We start from the raw sequence: 12,409 nt of genomic DNA, 5'->3' as shown, positions 1-12,409 counted from the left end.
AAGTTTCGTGATGCAGAAGAGGCTGACTCACTCAACAGTTTACCATCCACTGGTTTAGAACAATAGAGCCCTGGCCCACACCAGAAGTAACTATGGCCATGATTCAAAGGCAGCAAGACGGACCGTGTGATGAAATATAGAGGTCAATATCCATACAAGCACTAGAGCTACACAAATATGAATGAAGCTATGCCTACCAATGACTACGTCCTTTTTATCATCAATGTCCAGCCAGTGCCCGGCTCATAATATATACTCAAGAAATACTTGCTAAGTAAAGAAATGAATGCACAACCTGAGTATTTGTCAGAGCCTGGCATGTGAACTTCTCCTATGACAGAAAAGGACTATGATATGTTAAAATGAGATTCTCTCAGGGTAGTATGCAGTCCTAAAAAGGGTTTCCAAAAGTAACTTGTACTGGGAAATCTGAAAGTCTGCGGACTAACCCTAAGTGTTCCCACTGCTTTAGAAGTCAACCTGTTTACCAAATTTGAAGCTTCTGTGTTTTAGATATGGACCTTAACTTATTAATTAGCAACTCATGTGACCAGAAGCTCCTTGAAGGCAGAGAGCATATCTATGCCTAGTACAGGGGCATACCCCAGCTCTCAGCACAGAGCCTGGCACGTGCTAAAACTCAGAGAATGTTTGCTGGATGAATGAGTGGATGGCTCAAGTACCATCCTGGAGCCTGCAAAGTGGTATTTCATTCCCCAACACACTATGACCCTAAATGCCTGCTAACATTCTACCCTGACTCTACATAATAATTCCAAATTTAAAACTCCTAATTCTCAGTCAGAGCCAAACCCTGGCTTATCTAAAACTACTACTATTTTCTATTTCCAATAATTGAAGTTTAGGTTATTTAGACCAACCCTCTTACAGAAATAAATAAATAAATAAATAAATAAATAAATAAATAAATAAATCGCTTAAAAAGTTAGAGAAAATATAAAAAGAAAAATCTTAAATACACACTGACAAGATGGTAACGTACAGGGCAAAACCAAAAGGAAAACTAGAACCCAGAGAGGTAAATAACCACAAAAACTGCATTGCCCAGGGTGCTTGTCAGTTCCAGAAAACAGAACTTGCTACTTGACTTGTGTTTCAATGGCCTTCTGGGAAGAAGGGGCCCAAAACTCAAAGCCAGAGCTGCAAGGTGAAGAATCTAAAAGGAGACCTTTTAAGTAATAAGCTAAGATTCCCAAGGATTTCTGAGGGTGAACATTGGAATTGGACCAGCCCAGCCCTCTTGCAAAATTACAGCTGGGGTCCTTGGTCATCCAAGGACCTTTAAGCCTTGAAATTAGTTTAAGGTGGAACTGGACTGAAAATGACTGCTGTTTCCATGTGGGAATTCCTTTTCAGCATTTCTTGGGGGAATTTATGTGTTTCCGAACCCTAAGAAAAATCAGCTGAGAAATCTGGAAACCAGGAGAAAATACTATTAATACTCCTGTGAGAACAAAACTTAACAATAAATGTAGAGATTTTACTAGTTTAAAGGAATCCACCCATGTCAAGTTGAAAACAAGAGCAGAAAATACTGATACACAAAGTAAAAGATTAAGGTTCACCAGGACAAGAGTACACAGGAAAGAAGTAATCAAAATCTAATCAGTTAGTTTCGTTTGTAGCTGTTGCTATGGTGCGTGTGTGTGTGTTGCTAACAGTGAGTCATTCTTGCAATCAAAATATTAATAAGCTATTTCCACAGTATATTTTACACAAATCTTACAAATGATGGTCTAAGAAATATCAAGTTTTAGAAGCAAAATAAGTCCTTAAATTGGCAGTTCTGACACATGATTCTGTGTAGTATTGTTAAATCTTGCTCAGAGAGACAGATGTTCCATTATTTGAATTTTACCCACAAATGTTTACCCAGTGTTTTCCAGTGTTTATTATTTGCTGTATGTTACAGCTCTTTGTAAATATTTTAACAGAATAAATGCAAACAGAAGATGTGAATACTGTCACAAATTTATTGTCTAAAACTTGAATCAGCAAAAACAGTATCAATTTCAATGGTGAAACCAAAATCAGAAAAAGCAGACAAAATATTTTCATTCTTAAAAAAAATAAATAAAAAGAGCTTACATGAAGAATCACGTACCCTAACAGCCCCACCTGAAGATGCTTTTGGATACAGTCTGAACAATTCAACCAACATCCATGCAAAATGCAAACTTTTTTCTGTATCTGAAATATTAGTCACAAAACAAAGATAGGGCAACTAATGCTTTGTGTACTTAACATTGTAGTTTAAGAATAATTTTTAAATACTAAATACTTGTGGTTTTACTTTATAATTAAAAAAATGATTTTTATTTAACAATTATTTTGTGTTAATGTTCCCTTCTTTAAATGTTTTATATTATCAAATGTCTATTATGTTAATTTTCTGATTTCGGCATTTTATAGTTATGTAAGAAGTTAGGTTTAGGGGAAGCTGAGTATATGGGAACTCTACTGTTTTTGTAACTTTGTTATAAAACTAAAATTATTTTAAAGTAGAAAGTAAAAAATGTTTTAAAAGTCTATTATTAGGCACAGAACCCTTAAAATATGTAGTCTTGTCATAATATTTTGGTTCATAGTAAGCTATAAACATATTTCATGTCTGTATTTCTCATATATACATACATAAAATCTCGGAAACTTTTAGTATAATCCTAACACAGGAAAATTATTCACTATTGACTATTATTATAACTATTATTATTTAAGAACATGTAAATGAAGGGTTTTTAAAAAAATACCCAAAATAATTTTTAATTTTAGGAATTACCAGGAATTCCAATTTCTTGTTCCTGAATCCTAAAGATTACTATCCTTCAGGAATTTGGAAATAGCTGACCACAAATGACAGAAACAAATGCAAATCCTCTCTGGATTCAGGTGCCTTCCTCTCAGGTTTTAAAATTTTCTAAATACCATGACTAGCACACAGTAAAAGATAACTAGACATACAGGAGTCTAGACCACACTATTGAGAACAATGTGACATCAAAAATAGTCCCACTAAGACTTAATATCTTAGAATTATTACACACAGACTATAAAACAACTATTCTTACCATATGTAAAGAAAGTAAAAAACAAGCTGAAAGATACCTACAGGAAACAGGAAACTATAAAAGGTAACATCAGATTTGGGAAAAAAAAAGAGAGCTTCTAGAAAGTGAGTCCTCATGACTTCATAATTAAAGAGTCTTAAGAAGGAGCAATATGAAGAACAGTATAAATGCTATTTATATTTAGGTGTGAACTAGCATGGACATCTGTATATCATCCGATACTTAAATTTAATTCATTCAATGCACTCCCTGTTGCTCTAACTAGATTCATACTTATACTTAAGTCTTGAAATTAGAAGTACTTCTTAATTTTATTTTCTTCTAATTTTTCAAACTCCTATTAAATGCCTACAATGTGATAAGCATAGCTAGGTGTATGCCCATACATTTTCTAATTTAAAAAGAAGGAGGAGGAGGAAGAGAAAGAGGAGAATAAGAAGCAATAGCTACAATAATGAATCTCATTTTGGGTCCGGCACAGAACTGGACAGTTTTGCTACCCACTGACTGTGTCTCACTGACATCTCAGCTCTGACAGTCTCCAGCCCCCCTAGTAGTCCAAGTTCAAAGTAACAACAAAAGTAGGAGATCTTTGAAAGCTCTGGGAGGTAGGGCAGGCAACTTCAATTCAATTGCATTCAGTTAAACCAGATTCAATGCAATGGGTATTTAATGAGTCTACCGCCTGTAGAACACTACACCAGGTGTATGGGAAACGAGACACTGACTAATAACACAGAATCCACCTTCTCAGTAGGCGGAAATTTTCATCAGGAGGCATACAAACAATTGAAAATAATGTCAGTCAGAATTAGATAAATGCTGTACGGAAAGCTCTTTAAGTCTTAGGCCTTAAACTTTAAGATTAGAGATTGTACAGAACTGAATTGGAGGGATAGAGTCTTGGTGCTTAAACGGATTAATTTCCTCCTCTTTCAAGAAACTGCTTATAATGTCGGATATACTTTTGATGAAGAACAGAAAAAGATGATCTTAAGAGGCACTGTCAGTGATTGCAAGAAATAAGTAATTTCATATTAGCAATGGATATAAAAATACACCTACTGACAATCAAGTCAATATTAACATAGCCAATGCAGTATTTGGTGGATTCAAATAAAGTCTTCCTGAGTAAGACGCTACCCATCTACTGGAGGTCTTTCATGGTATTAAAACTTTTAGAATTACAAAACCCATAGTTAGAACACTGACTGAATTATTAAATTAGTCCTGCTATATAGAAGACCCGGTGAATAAAAAAGAATATCGATTTCATCATTTTGTACCAGTTCATTAATCCACATATCCATTTAAAAACACGGCATGGTGTTCTTAAAGATAGAAGACCACATTTCTGTGGAACACTATTAATTCTAAAAAGTATCAATACTGAGAAATTCTTGCTACCTGGAATCTGGGAGACTTTTGTTCTGCCACCTGTATATCTAAAGCAAGAAGAGTTTCTATCTTGAAACTTGTAGGTACAGAAGACGATGGAGAATCTGGGGCTTGCTATGGCTTTGGGGATGCAGCGCTGAGCCAGAGTTCCCTTAGAATTCTTTTCAAGGCACTCTGCAATCACCAAGGTATCTGGCATTCCCCCAAGAGTTCAGGTACTCACGTTAAATGAACACCTCTTGGAGGACATGTCCAAGCACTCATCTTTGTGCTTTACCTTGAGGTAAATACTGCTGCTCCTTTTTGGTGCAAGTGACCCGGGGGCCCAGGGGCCCAGCGGCCTAGCCAGTCCCCAATTCATCCCACTGAACCCGCTCTAGGACCCCTCCTACTTCCATGCCTCTGAGTTTGGAGTTCCCTCAGAGCTGCGCCCACATACAGAGCAGTCCTCTCTTGAGCATATTTTACATAAAGGCTTCCTCTTTCTGTAATACCATCTGCTTTCCATCTTTCAGAAAATTACTGATTTCTGGATTTCTGGTAATCCTTTCTTATTGGAATTTTGTATTATGTCTTTTTATTCACTTTTAGAGATCCAAAGGACAAGGGGAGTAGGTATGTATACTTGGTCTGCCATTTTGATCCAGTCTCTCTGAGCCACCGTTCTCCTGCTTTTATCTCTTGTTAGTATCCTGCAATTTCTAGACCCACAAATTACTTTTTATTATTCACTCTGCTGGTGACATGTAGGTTCACAGCTCTCTGGCACACATGCCAATGTGCCATGCAGTCATGTTCGCTTGGGCCCTAGACCAACTGCTGTCGTCTCATTCTCTTAACTCTTCCTACTTTGTAAATTATTTCTCCTGATAGCCTGGTGAATACGAATGAACGCTCCAGAGGCTGGTCACCCCCAAATTAAGGGACAGAATTTGAATTTTTGAATATGCAAGATAGGAAGCAGTAACCTGGAGTAGTTGAAAACATGAGCTCAAACCCATGCTCCCTTGGCAAGTTATTTAATCTCTACAAGTCTTAGTTTCCTCTCTTATAAAGTAGCCATATGAATTACCTTCAGGGTGGCTGTGAAGAGTCTTTGTGTAAGCAAATGATAACAATGGCTAAAAATAAGTTAATAAATATTAGCCATTATTACTGAGATGTAGTCTCTGGACCACTGTAGGGAAGATGTTGAAGAAAATTTGCCTTCATTGGTTGATGTGAGCTTTTCTCAATTAGCTTTTATCTGTTCCTGGATGTGAGGTTATTTCTGTGCTGTGATCAAGGATTGAGTAAATTCCCCCTTTGGTCTCATTCTCCTGAGCAGGGGAGACATGGGATGAGGTTGTTTCTCGGTTTGGTATCATTCTCTCGAGTAGGAGAGATATGAGATGATGTTTATTATTCTGTCTGTGTTGTGAGGTGATGGCTAGCTTAGTTGGTTCAAGAAATTCTTCATCAGGGGTTGAGAGAATTCCCTCTTTGTTCTGTCTGTTTCGCCCACATCAACAGATGAAGTAAAGAAGTAGCTAAGTTATATCAGGACGACATGACAAGCACGTTGCCAGGCTTTGGAAGACCTTGGGCTGATGGTTCCAAGCAAGAACAATAGCTACTGCTTACCCGGAGGAACTGGCCCTTCGGTCGGATGGGCAACATTCATATCAGTAACTGCCAGACCCTCCTGGAACTGGCCATTCCCAGAGGGGAAGGAAGGAACAAAAAGCCTGGCTCTAAGGTACATTTCTGGAAAAGATATGTATATAAGACAGACCTCAGTTGGCAGTGTAATAATTATTATTATTTCGTCATTTGATCATTTGTCATTGGTGATTTCTCATCATTCTAACATTTTGAAGACTTCCAGCAACATGCAACTCACAACACCTGGGGATGTCCTGACTTCCAGCCGCGGACCTGGTGAGGGCTGGCTGGTTTCCAGCCTCTCCAGTGTTGTTCCCCACAGTTAGCCTTCTTGAGAACTTGTTAACATCTAGAAAACTTGTACACAGCATGCAGCTTACAACACCAGAAGACGTCCTAACTTCTAACAACAACAACGACAACAACATTCTTCAGATTATTAACACCTTGAAAACTTGTATGCAGCTTGCAGCTTATAGCATCAGAAGACGCCTTGACTTCTAACAACAATGACAACAGCAGCAACATTCTGAGGAACTAACAAGCAGCGGCATGGGAGACGCCTGAGTTTCTCTCAGCTACAGATTTGACAAGATTTTGATTCATGACTTTTCCAGTGCTGTTCTCCCCCAGTTTGGTGAGCTTTTGACATCTACTGTAATAGTTAGTATCCTATAGAGCTTATTACCGCTTTTGGATCCTTCTTACTGTTGTTATTTGTGTATTTAGCCAAGTGATTTTTGATCAACAGGAAACATATATTGGAATCTCTTAAACTTACATGTATGTATATTCCTTTGATGTGACATTGTTATCAATGTATATAGTTTAGTCTCAGCCACCTTTACTTTCTGACGTTAGCATATTCTATTAATTGCCTTTGTCTGTTGCTATTAGATGTTGCAAAATAAATTAATTAGCCCCATTCTAGCGTGTGTCCCTCCTCCTTCTTTTCCCTGCTCATCATTACAACCACAAAGATAGAAGATGTAGTTTTTTCATGGCTCTTAGCCTGGAAGTCTTCAGTCCTTAGCAGAGTCTGGTTAAAGAAAGTTAAATCTGGCGACTTCCCGTCTGCACGACTGCCATGGATGTCACAGCAGTGTGGGACGTATAAATGCCACTGAGGTTTGAGCTTCTTTACCTTAGCAAACAAAGTCAGGAGGCCACAATGGTCGTAGAATACATCAAGACAGAGCAGACTAACTGTGGTGATAGATTAAGAAATTAGGTAATGAAAAAGCAAACCATTTTTTAATTGTCGATCAAAGATGGTAACACATCCCTAAAAATCATAGGTAGGCTGTTACTTGGATTTATGGGTGTCAAGAAACAAGAATATTATTTCCTCATCACTTACCTCTAAGTTGCTGGAGTTCCATATTCAAACTTTCAATGTTGATCTCATAAAACTCAAGATTCTCAAGGGTCTCTGCCCTTAATGGTTCCTCTTGCTTCTCCTGTAGCATTAAGTTTAGCTCTTCTTGAGCTCTGCTATACATTTCCAAGTCTTGTTCCACTTCCTGAATCCTCGCCAATACTAAGGGACACTGAGAAGTTTGGTCCAAAGTTTTTTCCATACTCTCAGGGGCCTCCTTTTCTAGGGTCTCACAGCTAGGATGGTTAGAGGTTTGGAGCTTGGAGGGTATCACATTCATTCTCTGCTGTGCCGAGGGAGGCAGGGGAGCTGGGCGAGAGGGTCGCACTGCCAAGGGTGGTTCAGGTTTCAGGCTCCGGTCCACCAGCAAATGGGAAGAAGGGGACACTGACGTACAGGGACGGGGTGGCGGTGGCCTTAGGGCTTTTCTCCTCTCAGGCAGCTCCTGTTGGGAGATAAGCTTTGAGGAACCCCGAACAATATCCTTCTCAGAGCTAAAGTCCATGATTGAAAAGTGGCGTAAAATTTTATCTGGTTCTGTGCCAGGCCCTGACAAGCTCTTCTCAAACTCTATCAGCTGTTGTGTCAACTTCAAATCCAGGTCAATGTTGCCCTCTCCCTGGGGAAGTGCCACTGCTTCCATGGAGGGTGCCTTGTCTTGCAGACCAGACTTCATCTCCGATCTCTCCGAGGCAGAACAAAAGCAGGAAGCATTTTTTTCTTTGAGTGTATGGTGCTTTTTAGCACATCTTGCCATGCCCTGGAGCTGAGGGCTCAACTGACTAGGTCTGACCACCCCAGGGGCTGATAGAGAAAGGCTGCTGTGAAGCGGAGACACTGGCTTCTTAAGGGTTTTCGGCTGGGAGTATGTCCTTCTGGAAGGTAGGCTGGAATAGTCTCTAGTCCTTGCTTCTAGAGGAACAGGGTCAGAGAACTGCTCTGAGCTTGGGTGGCTCCCTCCTGCTCTAGAATAATACTGTTTTTTCTGCAATTGGGGATGAAAAGGTACATGGGGTTGGGAGGAAACACCATTGACTACCTGGGAAGGATCCTTCGTGGAAGAGTCTTTGGCAAGAGGCTGTTCGTGCCCCATGCCTGGGCTTCTTGGAGGCTCTCCAAAGGTGCCCTCATCCCGATGAGAGACTTTGTTTACTTCACACGCAGAGGTCAGATGATCCAGGGAAGAAGTGGATGTTTCAGAAATAACACAGTTGGACTTCTCTGCTTTATACTCATGAGATTCATGTCCTTTTTCCTCCACTACTAAGGAATTCTCTGAGCATTCCAAAGATGTTTCAGGGACCTTGGTAAGGCTGCTTTCTTGTGGCAGGTCCATGGTTTCCTCCACCCTTGTTGCAGGACATAACTTTACGAACCGGTAAGGAAAGATGCCTGTCCTGCCCTTCAGTGATCCTTCCAGCCAGCCATCTTCCAGGGTCCCCAGAATCCGGATTTTATCGCCTACCTCAAAATCCAACTCATTCGGCTCCAGGGCTTGGAATCTGTAAAGAGCAATTCCGTAGGTCCCTGGTTGCTCATCCTCCTCTTCTGGGCTCCTCTCTTCTTCTCCTGTAGGGGTATCGACTTCACCATTAATAATGCAGTCATTGCGATCTCCAGACCTTATTGACTCATCCACAGTCCTCAGAGGCCCCAAAAGCTCTACAAAACCTTCTGGAAAAATGCCTCTTCGACCCTCTAGTTCCCCTTCAAACCAGCCCGGCTCAGGAACTCCAATGATGGTAATCACATCCCCTTCTCTGAAGTCCAGCTCCTCATCCAGCTGAGCAGAAAGCCCCATCAGTGCCCGGGCTTGTCCCATGGAATAGTCAGGAATCTGGAGCAGGGTACTCTGTGAGTGCCACTGCCGGCTCTGTGAGGAGAGGCAGAGCTCCCGAACACAGGAGGATGGGAAGAAGCCCCGGGCACCCCAGCAGCTTCGGCCCGGCAGCCAGCCGGCAGTAGGAGCGCCATCAAGAATCACTAGGTCACCTAGAGGAAGAGAAGCAAAGACGGTGTCCTCAGTTAGCACTCCAGAAGAGTATTACTGTAATAGTGCAACTTAGCGTTTTAAACATCTATCAAATTCCAGGAAATATGCCACTACAGTTTGAAGGGTATGAACACTCTTGACAATTTAGTGACAATATACTGAACATTCCTGTAAACCAGTGGTTTTCAAAGTGTGGTTCACAGGAATCTGTTGGTGTGTGTGTGTGTGTGGGGGAGGCCTCCCCAAGATCCTTTCAGAGGGTCTGTAAGGTCAAAACTACCATGTTTTCTTAATATACTTTAGTCAAAACAACATATCACAGCAGATTGAAAACAGATAGATATGAGAATCTAGCTTTCTTCTATTAAACCAAAATTAAATAGATTTGCAAAAATGTAAACCAATGTTGTGAGAACCATATGTTCTTTGTTTAGAAAACTAGTTGTTTTTCATCAAAATATGCTATTTATGTAAATACGTAATGGGTTTTAAAAAATGAATTGATAAATATTTTTAAAATTTTTCAGTTTTTATACCTAATATGATAAATATCAATAGATACACATAAGTAAGAGCCCTTGAGGGTCTCAATAACTTTTAAGAGTATAAAGGTATCTCAAGATCAAAAATGAGAAATGCTAATATAAACAAGGATCTCACAGTCTGTGCCATTGGATTAGTTTACAAATGATAAAGAATATACCATATTTTGCCATGTATAATGTGCTCCCGTGTATAATGTGCACCCACGTTTTTGGCCCAAACTTTCAGGGGAAAAAACTTTCGTTTTAATATTTCAATTCAAATTTTTATTTGTTTACATTTAGGTACAGTAGTAGCTCGGTTTTTTAACGTCTCCGTTGACAAACATTTCGGTTTACGAACGCCATAAACCAGGAAGCAAATGCTTTGGTTTTTGAACATGCCTCGGAAGTCGAACATGTCATGCAGCTTCCGCTGAGTGCATCACTTTCTATGGAAAACCGAGCCTCAGTTTTCGAACGTTTCAGAACTCGAACGGTCTTCCGGAACAGATTATTCGAAAACCGAGATACCACTGTACTTGTTTTTTGTATTATAAAGGAATTTCAGCATTTATTTTTTAACACATTATGGTACAAGAAATTTTATGTACTGGTAACAAGTTTACGATATTTACGCATCACAGAAGGCCAAGAACTCTTCATCGTTGCAAGTTCGTTGTAAGTTCAACAAAACCGATTATCATATTCCAGGGTATTATTTTGCATATGGGTATCATTATTGATTTCTAGAGTTACACTATTTTAACTCATAAGCATAAATAATTAAAAACATTTATATAGCTAAGGAATTAGTACTACCCAAGTATAATGTACATCCTTATTTTCCGTTAACAAATTTGGGCAAGAAAAGTGCGCATTATACACGGCAAAATACAGTATTCATGTGCACTACAGTCCTTTGAATAGATGGATCTAATTTGTCAAACTAAATTATATTCAATATCAAATATGAAACAAAGAAAGAAATCTCTTGTAGAGGGAGGTGCAGGGTGCAGACAATAAACTCTTCATTTATTTTCTCGAGGTCTTCTTGAACTATCCTGAAAAGACACCATAATAAAATCTTAAAAGAATGTTCTAGTAATCAGTACTTTGTTTTTAAAAATAACCCATAGTTCCAATATTGGTGTTTCAGGTTATCTTCATAAAATAATGTAAGGTGAACAGTTAGCATCTGTCTTATTGTTGAAGAAGTTGAGGCAAAGAAAGGACGGGGCACAGTGTTTTTGGAAAAAAATGAAATTCAAGTTCAGTCTTTTTTTTTGCTTAATACTATTAACATTTATTTGCATACAAGTTTCCTAAATAGATGATTTTATATATACATTTTAAACATATGTATTTATGATTTAGAAGTAGACTTGAACATTTTTAATCAGTAAAAATGTACCAAACAACTACAAATGGAAATAACAATGACAAAGTACCCTGTGTTTTTATCCCATAGACACATCACAGAAATTCAGGTTAAGAAAATTTCGAAAAATGTGTTGTATATTAAGAACATGTTTGGGGGAGTGGAGAGAATAACAGCATTCCCTGTCTTAAAACAGTCGAGTTTGAACTAAGAAGGCAGCAGACCCCAGAAAGACATAATTCTGAGGCAGGGAACCCAGCATGTGAGTGCAGTATTGTTTCACTCAACCCCTTTACAATGCTCAAGTTTCCACATTAAAGAGCTGCTGAGGTCACTTCTATTTCAGAAGGATAATCATTCGATAGTATTGACTTTTTCATCTTATTAATCATAATGAACGACAATTTGTGAAATACTTTTCCACTTTAAAAACTAAGATTCTGTATCCCAAGAGACGAAGCAGCCGGCACTGTTGGGAGTCTGAGGGTAACACCTGCACCCCAGCAGCCTGTGCGTCCTCTTCTAAGCAGAAAGCATGGAGGGTGTGGAGCAGCCTGGAGGTCAGTGGTCAGTGGCATCATGGAGTTGATAGTAGTCTCCTTTCTATGGTTAATTAGAAACATAGTTGTATCCTTTTTCCTGGCATTGTAGTCTCATTGAAGGCTTTTCATCAGTACCTTATTCCTCTGAACACATTAGGGGCACAACATATTGTCTTCCAGGAACGGGGGTGGAAATTTGCTAGCAGGTAGCAAGAAGAGTGCACACACTCTCCTGTGTTTTTCAGGAACTCAGGTTTGCCCAGCATAAAACTGCAGCTGGACCCACCAACCCTCTTTATGTGCAGGAAGACTTCGCCCATGGACCACACACCACCTGACACCTTGTCCAGTCCTTCAAGAGCAGGCATCCCCCTTCCTCAGGGGGAGCAGTCACTTTAGAAGGATCAGAACTTTCCAGAGCCATTTCCCACTTTTCCATTTTTAATTTTCTTTGTGATTTGGT

The 12,409-nt window shown here is 39.4% G+C and overlaps 1 protein-coding gene and 1 pseudogene across 3 annotated transcripts in view; both read right to left on the bottom strand.

Moving 5' to 3' along the window:
- Positions 1-12,409, bottom strand: part of DNMBP (dynamin binding protein) — a 92,615-nt gene that overhangs the window by 46,450 nt on the left and 33,756 nt on the right. For all 3 annotated transcript variants that reach the window (XM_033130569.1, XM_033130568.1, XM_033130570.1), the window contains one exon: positions 7,492-9,501. In XM_033130569.1, coding sequence (XP_032986460.1) covers positions 7,492-9,501 — 2,010 coding nt within the window. The remainder of the gene's footprint in view (positions 1-7,491; positions 9,502-12,409) is intronic.
- The window catches only part of LOC117036023 (developmental pluripotency-associated protein 4-like), a 785-nt pseudogene continuing 433 nt past the window's right edge, over positions 12,058-12,409 (bottom strand).

Source organism: Rhinolophus ferrumequinum, chromosome 16 (assembly GCF_004115265.2).
Source record: "Rhinolophus ferrumequinum isolate MPI-CBG mRhiFer1 chromosome 16, mRhiFer1_v1.p, whole genome shotgun sequence".
NCBI classification, from domain to species: Eukaryota; Metazoa; Chordata; class Mammalia; order Chiroptera; family Rhinolophidae; genus Rhinolophus; species Rhinolophus ferrumequinum.
Note: the sequence above shows the minus strand (reverse complement) of the source record. Positions and strands in the feature narration are given on the sequence as shown.